Source organism: Hermetia illucens, chromosome 3 (assembly GCF_905115235.1).
Source record: "Hermetia illucens chromosome 3, iHerIll2.2.curated.20191125, whole genome shotgun sequence".
Lineage (NCBI taxonomy): Eukaryota > Metazoa > Arthropoda > Insecta > Diptera > Stratiomyidae > Hermetia > Hermetia illucens.
In genome coordinates, this window is record NC_051851.1 from 21,332,862 (window position 1) to 21,352,409 (window position 19,548).

Sequence of the window (19,548 nt, forward strand, 5' to 3'; positions counted from 1 at the left end):
TAATTCCCCTAAAGACTAACGAGGAAGTAATCCATCTAATACGGTAATAATTCAGTGCCTGGTGCTCACTACTCCCGTCTGAACACACCATAACGTTGTAATGTGCAATCTTCATTATGGATATAAAGTACAGAATAAATATAGAACCCGCGCAGAATCCAAGAATATGTGAACATCTCGCGAACTATATCGAAGCGGAAACATACGTATGTGAGTCTTTTGAATATCCAGAATCTGTTCCAATTCAGTACTGGAACTCCCGTCGCCTTATCCGTTTGTTTGCTCCACCTTTGCGTCAGCGTCCCGCTAAGTTCGGAATTTTATCGCAATCAATCCGTGCCTCAATGTATTTCCATAACAAATAGTACTACTCCCTCGGGATTCCATGTTATGACTCACCGGAGAAGTAACATATCGTTCTTATGAAATCACTTACGGAAGCGAATCTCGCGAGGATTTACTATGGATGCATCGTCCATACGTAACACTATCCTTACCCGCTCCAAGTGCAGGGTGGCTAATCCCCCCAAACTACCAAGCACATGCAATGCACATCATACCATCGTCGAATGCATTCGCCCCAACTGGGGCTAAGGAACTCGACCGAGAAAGGACGCAATCAGGATAGCTGTCGACGGCCTACTAACCCAATTTCAGTTTATTTACCCGCAAACGCAAACTAGTGTGCGACCGTTATAAATCTATCGATTTATAAGAGGGAAAGGATTTCCAGTTTTCATCCATATCGTGCCAAGGTATACGTTCTCCAAAGTTTTGTCCTTTTTTTTGCTGTGCAACTTTTATAAACTCGGAACGGATACATCGCGGTGAAAAGGACACAAGTGATGGTGAAGGAAGCCAACGACCGCTGCAATCGAATTTGTTCGGGGGAGTTGTAATTACAATGCACCACGCCATGGTTGCAGAAGTGCACTCCAAAACTAGGCTACTGCATTGGAAAATGCAAAAGGATTTGTGGTAGACCAGTTGGTTTTCAGTTTGTGAGAGTTATGCAGAGGAATCGTTTCATGGAACCGTGAAGTGTTTGAAGTGTTTTCGGGAAGCAAACACTGCAAATTAATGTGCTCCCTGGAAGCACTTGCTTGAATTATCCTATTCCCCTTGCCAAAAAAAAAATTAATAATAGATGAAGTGATTTTATCGTAAATAACGATGACGCATGATCTGGAAAATCGAATGTGATCGTGATTGTGATCAATTTCGCGCCTCTAATATGGCGTCTTCCAAGCAAAATTCAGTGGATGAGAAAGTTAAATTGCCCGTTACAGAGACGATTAGTCGGTTTTATCAGCCCCGGAAAAATCGAAAAGCGATCCGGATATTAACAGTGGCCATTTATGTTTTATGCGTTTCACTGGCAGCAATAATGCTCTCCCTTTATTATATATTCATCTGGGATCCAACGATAAAACCGTTTATACCCAAAGTATCAAGTTGCGGTAAGAAGTAGTTGTATATCAAGTGATCCATTTTTGTTGTTAATTAAATTATGATAACTCAGATAAATAAATCTTCTTTAACAAATAAATAATTAATCTAACTGGGTGAAATGTTGGAAAGACATCATCGTTTTTAAAAGATTAGATTTTCATCTGCTACTTGTAGTCCAGCCTAAAATTAATAGACAATACAATTTTTGGTTTTAATCGTAAATATATATTTCGGGAGCTACTTGCCTCCTTTTTCAGTACAAAGTTACTTTCGTTTTTGCTTAAGAAATTTGGCTAACGAGCGATCACAAATAATAGACAGTAATAGGAGGAACAGGAAATTTGAAACCATAAACAACTCGAAGAACTAGAGGGCCCTGGTCTGGATCGAAGCACATAGCATAAACCAGGACATTAGTCACTGTGTGGATTGTCTACCATGTTCCAAAAAAAAGACGCTGCCAACACAAGACTTCCCAACCCTATACAAGATCATACCGTCCAGTCAATATGCACGTTGAAACCAACAAATTTCACTCCGAGAAACAGAAGGGCTCTCGATTTCAATCAAGAGTTTGCAAACAGCAACTTATTATCGACTCGATAGTTTTAAGGCAGGCAACCAGAGGTCAAATGAATCTATTTAATTGCTATATCGATTACGCCAAGACTTTTGGCAACATCCTGTGCACTTAGCTAATCTATGTCTTGAGTGACGGTTTCGTTCAGGGCAGGGGCAAAACACTCTGCTCTGGAAGCAGCGTGACCGAAAGTGGCGACAGGTGTTAATCGCTCCATTCATATATAATCGCAAACACGACATGAGTGCGAATTATATTGAAGTGAAATCCGTCGTAAATTCAAATCTAGACTAGGCCAAAGAGAATTTTATTTGCTGAGGATGCTGGGAGTCCTGAGTCCGCATCCATTTGATGCCTCTGCCCAGGACAAAACCGTCCGTCAAGATTTTTGGAAACCCAAAAAGAGAAGTTCGTGGACGACAAGAGATCAAGTAAATTGCTTTCCAAGTGGTCCGGTCCGTCATCAAGTGGATGCGAACTCAGGACTCCCAGCATCCTCAACAAAATAATCTATGTCGTATCGTATGCTTCCAAAACTACTAAAGTTTTTTGCGACAATCGTAGAAAGGTAATACACCGCTTTATCAGTACTCTCATCTACCGGTGACAGTACCTCAGAACCCATCCGCATAAAGAAAGACATTTTCCAAATGGATTCATTGAGTCTCCTCTGGCTTTGTAAGACGCTAAACCCCTTTCATGACTACTAAATTATACCAGAGGGCATGGTCTTCCAATCAAATATGGTTTACGTGATAAATGGGAGCGGACAAACTTTACACACTTATGAAAACCTCATCAAATTGTATACAAGTACTAATGACCATCTCAGGATTCAGGTGTGCACAATTCATATGTTCAGTCGTGATATTCGGATAGAATTTGCTTCAGACAAATTGTCGAATCCAAGTCATTCGCAAAGCTGACACGAGCCGCATCCCGGACATACAAAGCCTTGGTAACATCCAAGTTATGACTGGGGCAGGAAGGAATCCATGTTCGAATTGGTGATTTAAATGATGCTCTGCTGTCCGACTTCCTGGAACGTGTAAAGCTGGTGCATCTCTTGGAATAGAATAAGCGCATTGTTCGCCATCCCCCGCCAAATTCTGCTGTGGAGTAAATGAATCGGCCAAGTCAACTCCTCACATGTCTTTTTAAGCTAGTAGCTGACAAGTGCATTAAATGCAGTTGTTTAGAAAACAAATTGTGGGATGACTCCACTTCACTTGAAAGATCTATCTTTTCTTATTTGAATGGATTGATCAGTGGAAGTCGAGGGCAATGCAAGGTAAACAGGTGAATTTTATCTGGGAGTCGGCTGTGTTCCAGGAAGCTCTTTGATGAGACGGAGATACTTATATGCGTCAGCCAGAATGGTGGATTCACCACCCGTGCCTACAGAAACATATAAAGGAAGAGCGGGTGAAAAGCGGTCAGTACAGAATGTATGCATGAGAGGCCTTAGACCTTAGACCATCTCATAATGATGTTTGTAAGGTAATTGAACCTTGCATACAAACTTGAGCTGATCACAGAAATATGTCCGGTTTCCGCGGACATTGTTGTCGATGCTATCTCCCATTATAGCAACACTGAGCGAAAACACGCGAAGAAGAAGGTGAAATGTGAGCCACTGTTTCGGCAAATCAAAGAAATTTAGCGTCCCGAGAAAGTGGTTGTAATTCCCATAATATATACAGTCTCATACCTAAATCCTTTACAAATTCCCTTGATGAAACTGAAAATATGGTTCTTATAATATTAACCTTCCACCGGCCACCACCACCAAACCCCCTTTTTTAACTAGGTAGAATTGTCCGAACCTTACCGCCCGCACTTAGTGCTGGTGTTAGATAAAATTCGGCGTTAGCCAAGATTGTGACAACTCGAAATTAATAATAATAATAACATCAAGGAAAATTCCACTACGTCCTAAAGAGCCATTGCACTCCTTTGGTGGTTATAGTATAACTATTAACTACAGTGTATTTGCCGCTGCTATAACAGTCAGAAGTTTTAGGATGTTTCCCACTTCTAGGTATTTTAGCTTCGGATCTGGTATCAGAAATCTGTCTGCACAAGTGCCGGACGTTACCCCAGATTATGTGTAGAGATTTCATTGTTTTCCCCACAGAATCTGCAGACAACATTCGCAAACAACTCCAGCTTCCACAGGTAATAATTTAAGCTGCCTGTGAATATTATTCCCACTACAATCCTAAGGCTGTGAGCTTTGGTTCGTATTTACCCGTTAGCACCCTGGATTGTTCCATTCCATTGGTAAATTCGCTCAATATAGTTCCCTCAACCGTTCCCCGTCTTTCCCGAGTGTCATGACCATAAAACAGCTCTCGATTGCACAGAAGGATTCTGATCCATAAAGCATTGGCTTTTTACAGAATATCCAGATGACACGAGTCAAGCGTATTGAATATATAAATGCATTCTCATACCAATCGTGAGTTCACATGATTGGACCACAATGCATTCATAGTAGCCTGACTGTCAGTTCGGATCGCATTGTTTTACTCTTTATAGTTCCTTTGGAGGTTAAAGTAGGGACATCTATCTAAGGCATATATTTCGGCTTAAAATCTACTGATATGCTTACTCACCAGTTCAAAGTATGTTTTCCGTGGACAATGACCCTCTGGTCTGAGGGACCTATTGATGTATATATTACCGCCCCAACCTTGCTATTGTACTATATATCCAACGGACGCATACCCTCATTTCTTTTCTCTTGTGGACTTGCAAATCATCAAATCTCTTGTAGCTTTCCTACATACATTTGCGTGGTGCATCTTTCCTATTTGAACTCTGTTTCCCATTTAGCTTCCATGCAATGTAATCTACTGGCTCTTGTCTTGAATTATGCCTAAGCCCCGCCTTCGTGCACTAATTACTAGTAATTCTCAATGCCATTTGGATTCTGTTACGCAAGGCGTCCTCATATTCACACCTTTAAATTAATGATATCGGTTCTGGATAACTTCAGAGGCTTAAAAGTTTCCCTGTCTTGCTATAACTTATAAGCATACGGATTTCATTTCATTTCACCCCTCTGTCTGTTATTGGGACGCCAGGCAGAACATTACTGTCCTCCACCCTAGGATTGGACCCAAAAAAACAAAATTTTGAGAAGTAAATGTATCTTAATCTCCTCATTCTCGATAAATGTCACATCTTCCTTTTCAGGCAGACAGAGGAATTTATTGTGTCCTTGACTAAAACCTTATGCAGCCTGGATGTTCTTATGGTTTGCTCAATCCTTGTAAAGTATTTTCTGAGGTTATTCACTTTGTTTCTCTGATCGCGTTGCTTTACGTGATCAGTGTTTTTCTGTATCTAGTCCCCAGGTTTGTTTAGCCCGATTGAAGGGTTTTTTGATTTCCGTCCTCACCTTGGTTAGGTTACTGTGTGATCATGATACCCCCTGATGCGATGCCTGTTTTAACTAAACAGTTTGATGGAGTATTCCACTATTGTCTGCGGTTCCAGCACTTGATTTCAGTACCCACCTCTAGATGGACCATGTTATTTCTTAGGTGCCTTACATAGGAATCCTAATCTTTTTTCCCGGTATTTCTTACTATTTTATTTATTTCATAGTAGCCCTCAATGTCAATTCTCATGATTTTATAATCTTGGATAGAGGGTTCTTCCGAAACACTCCAAATCCTAACTAGCCTTTTATAAGAATATTCTACATTTTCTTTGCTAACAAAGCTTTAGATTGACACTGGGCGTCTGTAGGGGCAACATTTTAAATGAGTGCTTCAGAGCTAGGTTTGTGAGCTTTGAATTGGCAGTGAATAAAATACTTTCCGGGACTTTAAGGTTCTATAAAGACGTTCAGAACATAGTTAGTTCGCTGGGGCACCTTCAACGAAATTCGGAGTACGCACCTAATTTCCACTTCACCGTGACGATCATCCAAGAACTACAAGAGCTCAAAAAAAGGGCGGTTGCCATTATCACGTCACGTTCAGTTTAAAACTCCTTCATCATTAGGGGAGTAAGATTCCGCCTCCGACATTAAGTACCGGGTCGTTGGCAACAGAAAGGAAACATAGATACAGTTAGGCGATACGATTATGGAAGTTGTTGTGAGACAGATCATCATTAAACCACCACCCAATTCTGTGGCCCACTTCGACTTTGACTCACACGAAGCTAAAACTGTTATCCGGGATATCAAAGAAGCCTACGCTTTCAATCCTGTTGAAGAAGCAGAGTTTAAAACGGAAGAACCTAGCGCTCCTCACTTTGTTTGGGTACGAATAGTTGGTAACCGTTTACTCTACGGTTACCACCAATAAACCCAGTCTTGCCTCATGTAGATGTCACTGTTTGGGTACTCGGATCTCATCACTGAAGTGGTTCGAAGCCACTACTTCGCATTTCGCGGGGAAAGTAGTTAACAGCGGGTCGATACTACGGGCTCAACTGTGGATCTATCTCAAAGCAATTGTTAGGCTACTCACACCAGAGACGTGATAAGACGAAATCCACCACCATAAACACTAAATAAGTCATCAAATCTTCGCGATGCGCTAAACATGATGCACATTTATCTTATACACGAACATATTTTTCCATCACTCTCAAGATAAACGACGCTGATACGAGCCAATGTCTATTCCGCCGACGACATTTCTCTTTCATATCACATCTAACTCGGGTTTGTAAGTGGTGCAAGTACTCCCAAGTCCACCTCTTCTAGAACACCTGACACAAAACCTAATTCTGCTACCATAGTTCATACAGGTGGCGCTGGGTTCTGCCTGCCTGAAAATTGACAATAATTGGCATCTTGTTAACCTCTACTCTGGGTCGTATCTCACTATTTTCAGCCGTAAGTCGTCCCTTGTTGGGTCCCAAATCAGTCCAAGGGTGGTAATTGCGAACTCCTGCATGATCTTGAATAATCCTGATCCGTCCAACAAGCTCGGACCGTTGGAAGCCCATTTTCGTAGATTGATATCGCCTGAACTCTGCTGATCTCTGCTGCTTTTGTTGTTCCAACCCCGCTTACCATGCTGTCTATTTTGAAGTCTGCCTTTAAATGTTTGGCCCCACTGTATTTTGGTTGGCCTGTACAAAATCCGCTGAAAACTTTTGTGACAGCTTTGAATTTTCACCATTCCGAACATCTTTTCTTTATCCGCTAAGATCGTGAACAATCATTTTTTCCATTTCAGCGAAATCTGAGCTACTTTAGGCCTATTATACAGCTTGTCGTTTAGGCTTACCCCGGTCGTAGTTTTGAGAGAAGGATTGAAACCCGTATCTTTATCGTAGCACTTGCTCTTTGAATAATGTGAAAGGTAACAAACGTATTTATCCTCCCCCTCGCTAGTTCAATATGTTTTGACTCGACATATTTATTCACAGCTTAATGATACTCCTTGCCTAAATCAAGATCCCTGTCCAGTTAAGCAAAATCAAATTGCTTGAAACATGCAAAAGCCTTCTTCCTGGGATTTCACCTGAGGTTCCCCAGTGCATGCCGAATCACCGAGCTTTGATAAATTATCTCGCATTTATTTTTGGTTGATGCAAGCTTTGGTGGAATATTGGAATCAAAGAATCGAGAAGAGTGCGGTTGAAATCGACTGTTAATATATTTCATAGAACTATCCCAACTTGGTTTATCTGAGCCGGCTTATCCGGCTTGTGTATAATAGCTTGTCAATCATGGAATCCTCATCTGGTAGAAGAGTTACTAGAGAATCCACAACGAAAGCCTACATCCTCTACCAAAATAAAAGGAGTTTATAGCCATGTTTACCACGTTGCCATTCGATGTAGCAGCTTTTAACCCAGACCATCGGGTTTCTTGTAGAGCGCAGACATCAATGCACTTTTTCCGAAGGACTCCTGGGAATACCTCCGCCTTTCCTGTGAGGATGCCATTATTTAGCGTGCAGACATGTATTTGATTTGCTCAGACTAATTTACTTACGTCCTGACGCCGTCCATGCACCACGAACAATTCCGCATTTCTCAACAGAGCCGGGGTCTGTCCTTCGCGTCGACTGAGGTGGACGGCCTAGCATTTCTTCGAGGCTTGTGACCCAACCCGATCATTTTGTTTTTCATGACATTGGATGCATTTTTATGGTCGCTCTGTCGAGGGACCTGTCACCAAGAGAGGTTAAGTAGGATTTAGGATAGCAGAATAAGTATCTCTTTCTCTGATCTGAGCACTTTATTTTTGTTTTACTGAGGATATGAGTAGCGAATTCGGCTCTCATCGGGATGTCAAGCCTTTTATTTATTTTTGAATTATTTTAATTTTTCAATCGAGCTTGACAGGTTGAGTTTATTACCAGTTTCGGCTTTATCTTTGCATGAAAGCTCAACTCAAATTTTATGACGGGAAATAGCAGAATTTTCCTCATTAAAGGCTCACAAATAGATACAAAACATATGTTTTCGACATTCAGATAAACACGGTAAAATTGGTGACGACATCAATTCTGAAAAACATCAATAATTTCGCCTCCTTTTCTCGTGATACAATTTATTGACATCCGCCTTCCTGCATTCCAAACCAATTGGCCACCTCAGATATCATTTTAGAGCAGAAGTTGGAACTGTAAACTGTAGGTGTCAATAACATCCCAATAATCATACGTGGCCATCAGTCATCATTATGCACCATTTCTTTCTGAACCAATTTCCGAACTGTTTACAAAAACCAGACACATATAACGCACATGCTCACTGTTACTGAAAAATCATTGAAATTTCCTCTCATTTCCCAATCAAATTTGTGAAAATTCTATTGTTTTACTTTCTAATCATTTTATTCACTTCCTGAAAATGAACGCAATTCATTACAACATTCGCCCAAAATTCTGTTTGAGTTTCTATTCTATTCGCGCTGTTCAATACATAAACATAAAATTTCGCCAATTACTTGCGAATTTGAAGGTATTTTATTTGGAAAACTGTACGCCACCGTGACTATCGGGAAATATGCTGAACAATGAAGTCATGAGCGTTTCAGCGCAAACAATACACTCCCCCACACTGTTTAATCAACAATCAACGTTAATAGCAGGCGCTTATGTGTCCCTTCTTTACGGCAGTTTCGCTCTCATTACTAGCACGCGTGGAAGGAACTAGGACCTGGTCAGGGAATCGCAATGGTGTATAGTGTAACCGCCGTTCAGGATAACCCTCAAATAATTACTCATTACTTTAAATGTCGCTTCTGGGAGGCATCATTCAACACTTTCTGAAGTATCGACTTCCCAGGGTCACGGTAGGATACATAGGAATATATGCTCGTATTATCCTTACTTGCAGATAATAGATACATTTATCTATGCTTACTTTTCCCAAATTAACCTTAACAGTAAAGTTCTTTCATCAATTCGTTGAGGCTCGGGCTTAGTTAAGGTGGGTCTTTGTCAAGGATGACACCAACAAGGATCTAGCAAAAAGTTACTTCTGTACCCGGCTAGTAGCAATTAGATGCATTTTATTAGAGCGATTAGTTTCGATTATCACTTCATAATATGGCTCTTTCAAAGTTTGCATATTGCAAATTTTCCAGGAAAATCACAGAACAGTCGGTAACACTAGATTACCCAGAACGAAAACTTTTAGCATTATGTTTGCGTAATATTTACACAGTACATAAGTACACACTAATCGAAAGGAATTAGCCGGCCTAACAGGACTCGTGTGGTGATGATTCGAGTTAACAAGACACAGTATATGGTGTATGGCGTGACTAACAGCAACAATTCTTGAAAGCAATATTAGATATCCAACTTTAAAAATTTCCCGGAAAATTATTTAATATCGCTCGGACCACTCCCACACATCATCATATGACATTATTATTGTTTTAATCAATTGGACGTGTGGGAATTAATTGAGGATTCTCGAAAACTGTTGACAGCTGAATGAGTGTTCAACGTACTACGAATATCCGGAATTCCTGTGACTAATTTATCATATGCTCTGAAATCGTATGGATGTACACAGGCCATTAATTTAACACTGTTGGAAGTTTCAGAATGAATTGAAAAATGGGGAAAATGCCGCCCAGATCCGACAATAAAAAATATGATCCAAATTGTTGTAAAAAAAACAAATAGCTGAATTTAGCGAACATATAAACAGATTGCGGATATGTTCAATGATATTAATCATTCTGATTCTGCAAGGTCGAAGTGCAAGGATAATAGCTTTCCTGTATATATTATCCTGAGATTAGATAGCTATGTTGCAACTATGCTACTAAAATCACAGAACCTAGCTTATTATCTGGCATAGTTAGTAACATTTTGGAAGTCTTCAAGAGACTAACACCTGGATTAACATTAAATCCACCTCTCGGTAAACTATTGTCATTCCCAACACCTTGGCTAGTTTTTCTGTAGAAGAATCCATCCTTCACCACCAAGAGCAACAGTCCTGGTGGGAAAGGATGGATTCTCCGGTCCGAAATTTTCTGAGGGTCTTAGGATTAGAATTTTCATAAAAAATAGGATAATGAGAAAGGGACATATAATTTTCAACCCGAGCCCGCATTTTCTCCATACCGCCATGCTCATAAACTTTAATCCTTTGGGAGCTTGTCATTTGACTTAACTCCTTTCAGTCGGGTCGACAGACTGGTAATATCTGTCAATTTGAGGTGAAAATTATGCGAGCCCAATTATCACTTCTTTATTTCAATAAAGCCTCTTGAACCTCCGGAACAAATCTGGACCAGGACCTGACTTCTCGTCAGACGTACTTCTGCAAAGAAGCACTTTGATTGTGAAAATTATGATATGTACAGTATTGAACTCTTTCCGGTAAGCAAACATATATGTTAAACCATAAAACAAAATCATCAACATGCGAGAGATATGTAAGTGTCACACGTTTTTAAGGTTTTGTGCAAAACAAAGTCTTATTAAAATCGATTTTTTTTTCTCGCTGGAAGCTTCAAAAGCTAGCATTCGCTCCTACCAGACGGTTATGTGGGACTCTTACCCGCTAAAACCACTCTTTTCTCCTTCTACTCACCCCGCGGGATTCCCATATGGTACTACATCGCCGGACGAATTTCTTTTATACTCGTGTTCACGTTCGTGTTTCTCATTCGTTCGTTCTTTCGACTGACTTCTTCCTATCTAAGCTTGTTATGAATTACCGTTAAAGGGTAGTATAGGTTCCAGGGCGAAACGTGGATTAGTACCCACGATAGAGCATAAAACCTGCCTGCTGAACCAACACCAATAGTTCTACTACCAAACCCTATCTCCACCCCCACGTGGTGATCGCTGGGAGCTATTTCTTAATGAAAAACTGCAGACAGAAAAGGATTAAGGCGAGCTCCTGCGCCTAAAAAAACGGGACAAATTGTGCCAACTGATCCTCCAAGCTGAGGGTTAGGTAGGACTTACTTAATCCGTGTGGATGAGGATGATCCAGCCCGGAAAGTCTATAAGGGCAATATCTATGGTAGAAGTAGAAGGGGAGGCAGACTCTGCCTGAGATGGAGCGATGACGTAGGTCAGCACGCCAGACAATTTTAAGAGATATCGGGGTGTCTGGAGTTCCTTACTAAGGCAAGTCTAGACCGGAAACCGGTTGTTGCGCCGTTGAAGATGATGAATAGCGAAAAGAAGACCAAGGAAAAATAACATTTCCGCTCTTCTTTGCTAGACATAGTTTCAGAACAAGACAAAACATCTCTCCTCAACACCGAAACCGGACAGGCCAATTCTACCAAATAAGCGCACTACATTTTTTTTTTTTGGGGTAGGGTAGGTGAATGCATTTACGCACACAGTGTTGGACTCCCGATTCGGTACGTCGTTGGACTACGAACTAAACACCTCCCCATCGTCAGAGAGCTAGCCTGGAACCGTTTGTCACATTACTTCGGGATAGTCTCCGAACTCTCCCGCTTTGCGGAGCCTTCAAATCAGGAAATTCATTTCACCAACGGGAGGGGAGAGGAGGAAGGGAACTGTCAGTTCAAGGAACCCCCTGCCATCCGGCTCCTCCACCGGTTGAGTTCTATCTTCTTAGCAACGAGAAGGGCTCGAACGTAATGGGTAACACGGTTCCACCTGTCAGCAGTCCTCAGCATTTCTTCGACAATGTTATCTGGAGAGAGATCCCCTGTGTTTAAATAGAGCTGCTGACGAACCCCATCCCACCTTCCACAAGAAAAAAAAGTGTGGTGGGCGTCGTCCACAACTCCATTGCAAAACACACAATCCGGAGAACGCGCCTTCCCAATCTTGTGCAGGTAAGAAAGAAAACCTCCATGCCCACTTAAAAATTGGGTAAGGAAATAGTCAGTCTCACCATGCTTCCGATTCAGCCGCGCACCTAAGTTTCCGATGAGCCGCGCAGTCCATCTGCCTCTAGTTTCGTTTTGCCAAGAGAGCTGCCAGTCGTCTAGAGTGTGTTGCCGTTCTTCGCGAGCAACCACCTCCCTTGGCTCATCTCCCTTGCGCTTGTATATGGCCTGACGCTCCCTAGCAAGAAGGGCAACGGGGATAACTCCCGTGATCACCATCACGGCCGGTTCAGAGACAGTGTGGTACGCAGACGCCACCTGTAAAGCTCCCCATCTCTGTACTTGCGCGAGGCGTTTACGACATACCTCCTTTTTGAGAGCGTCAGCCCATACCTCTGCGCTGTAAAGCAGGACAGACTGCGTTGAGCTCATCAGGAGACGTCGCCTACTAGACATAGGACCCCCAATGTTTGCCATTAGCCTACTTAACGCCGAAACTCCAGCCGCAGCCCTGTTCGCTGCTGCTAGGATTTGCTCAGAAAAGCTCATCTTTGAGTCAAGAGTCAACCCGAGGTACTTTACCGCTGGTTTTGACTCGATGATCGACTCGCCGAACGATATGGGACGCAGGGTCGGAATTCTCTTTTTAGTCAGGATGACTACTTCGGTTTTTTTCCAGTGCAAGGTTGAAACCATGAGTAGTCATCCATCCGCTTACCCATCGCATCAATATGCCGAGTCTGCTTTGCGCCTGTTCGACAGTGCTTCCAGCAACAAGCGCTGCGACATCATCTGCGTAGCACTACATTGGTGACCGGCTAGGGTGCCAAATATTGTGGTTGAAAAAAAAAAAAATTTCGGGAAGATTTTTTTTATTGCAGACTTTGTTTATATTCTTCCCCGCCTTAATTCGTTTATTTGAAGTCTGCTTTTCTCATGCGGGATCTGCAGCTTCTGTCCTGTGTCGTATTATGTTGATAGTGTTTTTGGACAGATCATGTTTCTCCATTTTTCTGATGATATTTTTCATTTTTACGCATTAAATAACCATACCAAATAGGTTCATTGCTTTCAATTTTCTTCAAACATGCAATTCCAACATCATAACTATTCTTGTAAGGTCCTAGAGCCTTCAGCTGACAGGATAATATCGTACACATATAATATTGCCTAGTGGAAACTATCTCGTATACTTGATACAAGGTAATCCTTCTCGTTTGGTAGTGAGATCAGTTCATTAGATAGAAATTATAAAGGGACTTACATTGAACGAAGAAATTCGTAGGCTAACACAGTCGTAAGAGAAGGAGGGTGAGGAAAAGATAGACTTGGCACGGAGGGAAATGTAACAGCGATCAGAATACCTCCACCAGTTGTAACAAAAAAACCATCCTGAGTGGCCGGAGACGACCAAGAGGTATCCCACAAACCTAAAAAGGGGGCGATATTGACCGCCAAGGTCCGCAAACAAATATAGAAACTTCATCGGAGTGCTCCGCCGACACGAGCTTGCACGCCTCTGTGCTAGCCAGGCTTGGAAATGTGATGGGCCCTTCGAACGCTTCGATCCCTCATAATGCCATCACCGTTAACGCAAGTGCTACAGAGCAATGATAACCAAGTTCTTTTGGTCACCAAGATCATGCGATTTGACCCCCTTAAGGTTAGGTTTTCTGAAGTCGAAGGCCCATGCCAATAAGCCGCCATCGATTGATGTCCTCAACATAACCCAGGCCATTGGCTACATTTAGCGGCACAGTGATTGGAAATTGTTCTTTTCTGAACCGTGCTAGCATGGGATAATACCTCACACAATGACTTAATTTTATTCATTTCAATATCGATCCGCCCTTATTGGAAAACCCGATAAGAGCATGTGCCGGGAATAATCGTTATTAGGCTTTCTGGGCCATTCTTGGATCTCAACACATTCCATACTATCTGAAAATTTCTGTGTCCTTTCAAAGGCTACGTTGATTAAAACCGCATGCAAATCTTTTCTATGCCATACCTCAGTTTTTGAGGGAAACCAGATTTATCATTGTTCTCAGTCGATTTTCCAGTAATCTCTCTAGCAACTTCAAGCCATATGATATCAATTATATGCGTCAAAACATTGCCTCCTACAATGTACCTCCTGTAGTGCACCGTTACAGTCTTGAATGAAGTGCTCTAATACACTTCAAGATCCTGATCAATTCGAAATGTCGTGCCAGCGATTATTATTTTTCAACCTGCCACAATCTCGGCATATCCCGGATTTTACCTAATACTAGCAATAAGTGCCAAGCATTTAGCTTCGGAGGATCCTACCTACTTAAAAGGTCTCTGGAAAGGAGAAGAAAATCTGTCAAGAACCCACCGTAACATCGAACACGTATGCAAAATGGTGTATTTTTGCATGCTTTGAACCAAACTGTGTGAGAGTGCCAGGACATCAAGAGAAGCCATGAGGGATTTAGGTACAGTACCTGTAGCTGACAATACTATGTGAACACTTTCTCGAGACCCCAAATTTCTTTGATTTCAATGCTGCTATTTTGGGGAATAGCAACGCCAGTAATATACGCGGAGCGACCCGTCTTGTGAACTAGCAGCACTTCAGGCTTGTTGTGTGGAATATGCCGATCAGAAGAGTTTGGATGATGCATTCGGAATTTGGATATAGTAGTTCGTATCCGGCGCTAGAGGTTTTCCAGATCGGTTTAAATCTACGGCAATATTCCAAATGTATAAGCCAATAAGGGGATAGCAAATACATTCAATGTGCTTACTTTATTCCTCCCCGAAAAATGCGATTCCAGCACCAGCTTTACTATTCGACGGCGTGATGATTGTGGGGATAGAGCGTCAGCCTCTCAATCTCGCTACTCTGGGTTCGAATCCCAGTCGTCATGGATATCTGTGTTCGTCTTGTGTTTGTCTCGCTGCTGTGAGCATATCACTTGCACAGCGTTAAGTGTGAAACTAGAGCACAATCTGACTTTATGGATACCTTATACTCTACCAAGGTATGAACAGCAAACAGCAGAGCATCCTTCAGATCCCCAACTCGAGCATGGATTCCTTGCAGAATTCCTAGGTACTTGTAGCGTCATTCAGTAGCCATGAAAGGAGGTTCAGTATGCAAAGTCGACCCCAATATTCGTTCGCTTCCGTTATCGAAAACTGCACTCTCTGGACGGCTCTGTTGGGATTCGTTGAGAGATCTGAAAAACCTCCGGTGGATCTTTACGTACGTTGCACTCTGGACACGTATGGAGTGACTTTTACCATACCGTCGCAACTAACAAAAAGACAGAAAGTTTCTGTTTTAGTGTGTCCAGAATTTCTACTACGGATATCGCACTCGGGATAGCATAGTTCCGGTAAACCCTTTACACTTTATTCTTCACCCGACTGTTGGCATTACCAAAGTTGATTTGAGTCAGCCTAGCAATGGATTCCTTAGTGAGTCACGCTGACATTCCAGACGAATTTCCCATGGTGGATCTCTCCGGTCACTCAAACGCGAAAGCGAATTCCTCCTTTTTTGCCTCAGGAGCCACCTGGTATCTTTTAATAAATTGTTGTGATTTTTTTTGGTAGAAAAATTTATTTATAAATTGTATTTTTTCACACAACACATAGTGAATTACACAGAAAAAAATGGTGTCCTTTTTGCCTCTGATATAACTGGTTAATATAATATTTCTTCTCTGAGAATTGTGACGAAAAAAAATAAAAATAAAAATAATGCGCAGCGCCTCAAAGTTTTCAGATACTCAAACTGGTGAGCAGTTGTGTAAAAAATTGTTAGCTAGTCACCTATCCGTAAGGTGACAGTTGAGTCCTTGAGGGTTTAACGTGAGCACCTGTCTGGAAGATTTAATCCCACGGTCTTCTTAAGACACGGATTGGTTTTTGTGACTACAATCAGAGCCCCGCTGCGACAACAACGGTACCAGTCTATACCAATTACATGGCTCAGCATTCATACTGGTGGATGCAAGACCTACCTAAATCTGTACCGAACTAAGGAGTACGGCACCCGTGTTGAAACGTCTCTTCTCGCTTGAGCATCACCAACAACCCCCATGAAGCTCCCACAAGGGGGCCAACCGCAAACAACCGAGCTGTACTCACATACAACGGGAATTCACCCGAAGTATGAGAGTCCAGGGGCTATCCCGGTTCCCATGGTACCAGTATACCCCTGGTAAGGTTTGGTGACAATTGCCACTTCAGATGAGTCCCCGTGCAGACTCGGGTCTGATCGCCCTGATTAGGCCTTTAGAGCATTCGCCTACTGCATAAATGCCAGCAAGCCAATGCGATACAGCGTCTCCCGGTGCCACCACTATGGAGGTTCTCCTCGGCCACTTGGTTTTGGTTCAGCTGACAGGGTTGCCGCCCCGTCTTCCTCCTCCTCACCTCCTCTGAGAACCACCCGCAAGGTGACTGCAAGAATATAAAGTGGAGCTATTGGCAATCATTGGCCCGTTTGCTGCAGAGGTCATAAAAGATTCTCCATAAAAACAGCAATTAGCCAACTCAGAATAAATTAAGGGGCATGTGGATTCCAGGTTGCTCACAGATTACCATTGACAAAACCGCAAATAACTTGCATGATCACAACGAACTGCAATTTTTTATTCTTGCTTTGTTCAAGCCATGTGTCACTTGCGTTACATTTCGACCGATTCGTTTTTTCTCTGCCATTATCCAGGAGTAGTCACTTTTCTTGTGATATTCCCAAGCCTGTAGGGAAAATCCAAGCCCGCAATGAAAATGAGAGAGGGGTGGGGCTCACTAGATATTTCGTTATGTCTCTATTTTGGTCCCCTGTTCCCCTTGTTCGAGAATGATATGGGGGAGAATAATTGTTGCGTTACCAGTTTATTTCACTGAAATCACGGTCCAAACAGTCCCGAGCATTAAAATACAACTTCTCATAGTAGCGTATTTTCCAATATAAGTAAATTAATCTAGTTTCAACTCCTAATAAATCTAAATATTATACTTTATTGCAAAGAATATATATTCCTTATTTCTTTCCAGATAAAATTGTCATTCCTGAAAATATTGCAATAAGGCTTCTCAACTCAACTGAAATATCAGCTGAGCAATTCTACCGAAGCCTGCAACAATACAATCATCTACTGCATCGTTTTAAGCATAATATATCCACCCCATATAATCACACCCTCGAAAGTTATGAGTTACAACAACGTTCATTCCATCATCGCCGGAAGACCTACCGGAAACAGCTTAGAGTAACGACTACTACTCTAACAACACCGCCTCCAACGACAACTACAACACGAATGATACCAACTTTAAAGATGTATCAACGAAAGTATCTTCGAAGGATAAACAAGGACGACGAAGACGACCTAGAAGAGGCTTTCGACGGCAGCGGGCATTTTTTAGCAAAAGAAAGTACAGAAAGTGATTTAAGTTAGGAATCGAAGTAGGAAAATTAGGAATCAGTACAGAGTCCACGTAATTCAAAGCAACAATACTTAATGTTAAAATAGTCTACATCAACGAAAATAGAGGATAAAGGATAACCGAATAATCACCACTTTAAATACAATAGAATTACCCAAATGCAGAAGGTTTGAATGCACCAAAACTAAGTTTACTGTACTTCAGCGCTAAGCGAAATCAAACGGAATTATGATATTGTAATTATCCTTGAGGCCTAAAAATTAATTATACAAAAAATCTTTAGACAACTATTATTTACTCTTAGCCTTAGGAATTTTTAGAATATACACATATGAAATCATTTAAATAAACGGATCATCAACGTAAAGGACGATCGTAGTACAGTACGATGACGGAATATTGTGACATGTTATGACACTAGTCTAGAATATAAGAAAAGATACTATACATATTCCAATGATTCTTGTCATTTCAAACTGTAATAAAAATGATATCACATAGTGAAAACATTCAATTTGGGTTTTTTCGCTTCAAAATTATATGCAAATTATATCCTGAATTGGGGTTTAAGAGTACACTCAAAGTCATCCCTGCTTGTCGTAAAAGGCGACTAACAAAGATAGAAATTCGTAAACTACCAACCTGCAAATTTCGAAACTTTACTGCTATCGAAACGTCCCTCGGAAAGGGACTATCCTCACAGCTACGACCTTTGGTTATTGAAAACGGACTATGATTGCTTTCTTGAATGTGCACAAACTCCTCTACATCGGTTTTAAGTGTTTCCAACGCGAGCGAGAATTCCACCGATATAAGCGAATTAAGACGGGGGGACTCTGGAGAGTACTCCTATCCTTCTTGCAGCAATATGCTGTTGTACCTTGGAAAGCCAAGTGGTAGCAGACGCGAATTTGGTGTCGGATATTACTGACGACCACCACAGGGAACGCTCTCTTGACCTCGTCCAGTCAATTTCTGACAAACTTATGACTCCAAGATTCCGGTCCAGGTTAAGGAGCATCCCAATTGTATAGTGCTTTGCACCAACGAAAATTTCCGATAGTGGAGAAGAATGCTTTCTATGAGCAATTGCACGCAGTTCAGAAAACACTTCCTAAAGGTGATGTTGTGATCGTGATGGGTTTTCTGATCACGAGAACTTGCATGTGGTCACAAATGTTTTGATAGTCCTGTGAGAGATGTTAACAGCAAACTCCTCTTCCACAACAACGAGTAACTGAAGAGGTGGAAGGAACACTCCACCACGGTTCTTACCAGCGCAGATCCAACTCTTCAGACGCTGCCTCACCTGTGCCCTGAGAGCAACGTGACCAAAGCGGCTTGCAGATATTACTCTAGACATCCCGACTTTGTGCCGAGGTCCACCAATTTGATATCCCTAAAAGCTGTCTCGCGTCTTGACCTACGTCATCGCTTCAACTCAGACAGGGTCTGCCTCCTCTTCTTTTTCTACCATAGATATTGCCCTTATAGACTTTCCGGGCTGGATCATCCTCATCCATACGGATTAAGTCACCCGCCCACCGTAATCTATGGAGCCGGATTTTACCCACAACCTGACGGTCATGATATCGCTCATAGATTTCGTCGTTATGTAGACTACGGAATAGTCCATCCTCATGTAGGGGTCCAAAAATTCTTCGGACGATACTTCTCTCGAACGCGGCCAAGAGTTCGCAGTTTTTTCCTGCTAAGCATCCAAGTCTCCGAGGAATACATGAGAACAGACAAGATCATTGTCCTGTACAGTAAGAACTTTGACCGTATGGTGAACCGTTTCGAGCGGAACAGT

At 41.9% G+C, this 19,548-nt stretch overlaps 1 protein-coding gene across 2 annotated transcripts in view; it reads left to right on the forward strand.

Moving 5' to 3' along the window:
• The window catches only part of LOC119652935, a 61,027-nt gene extending 42,778 nt beyond the window's left edge, over positions 1-18,249 (forward strand). Inside the window, exons 1-2 of one of the 2 annotated variants that reach the window (XM_038057325.1) lie at positions 342-1,460; positions 17,343-18,249. In XM_038057325.1, coding sequence (XP_037913253.1) covers positions 1,181-1,460; positions 17,343-17,746 — 684 coding nt within the window. In that variant the 5' untranslated portion in view covers positions 342-1,180 and the 3' untranslated portion in view covers positions 17,747-18,249. Of the gene's footprint in view, positions 1-341; positions 1,461-17,342 lie in introns of those variants that run through there. The other variant, XR_005249623.1, reaches the window with a different exon arrangement.
• The last annotated feature ends 1,299 nt before the right edge of the window (positions 18,250-19,548 follow it).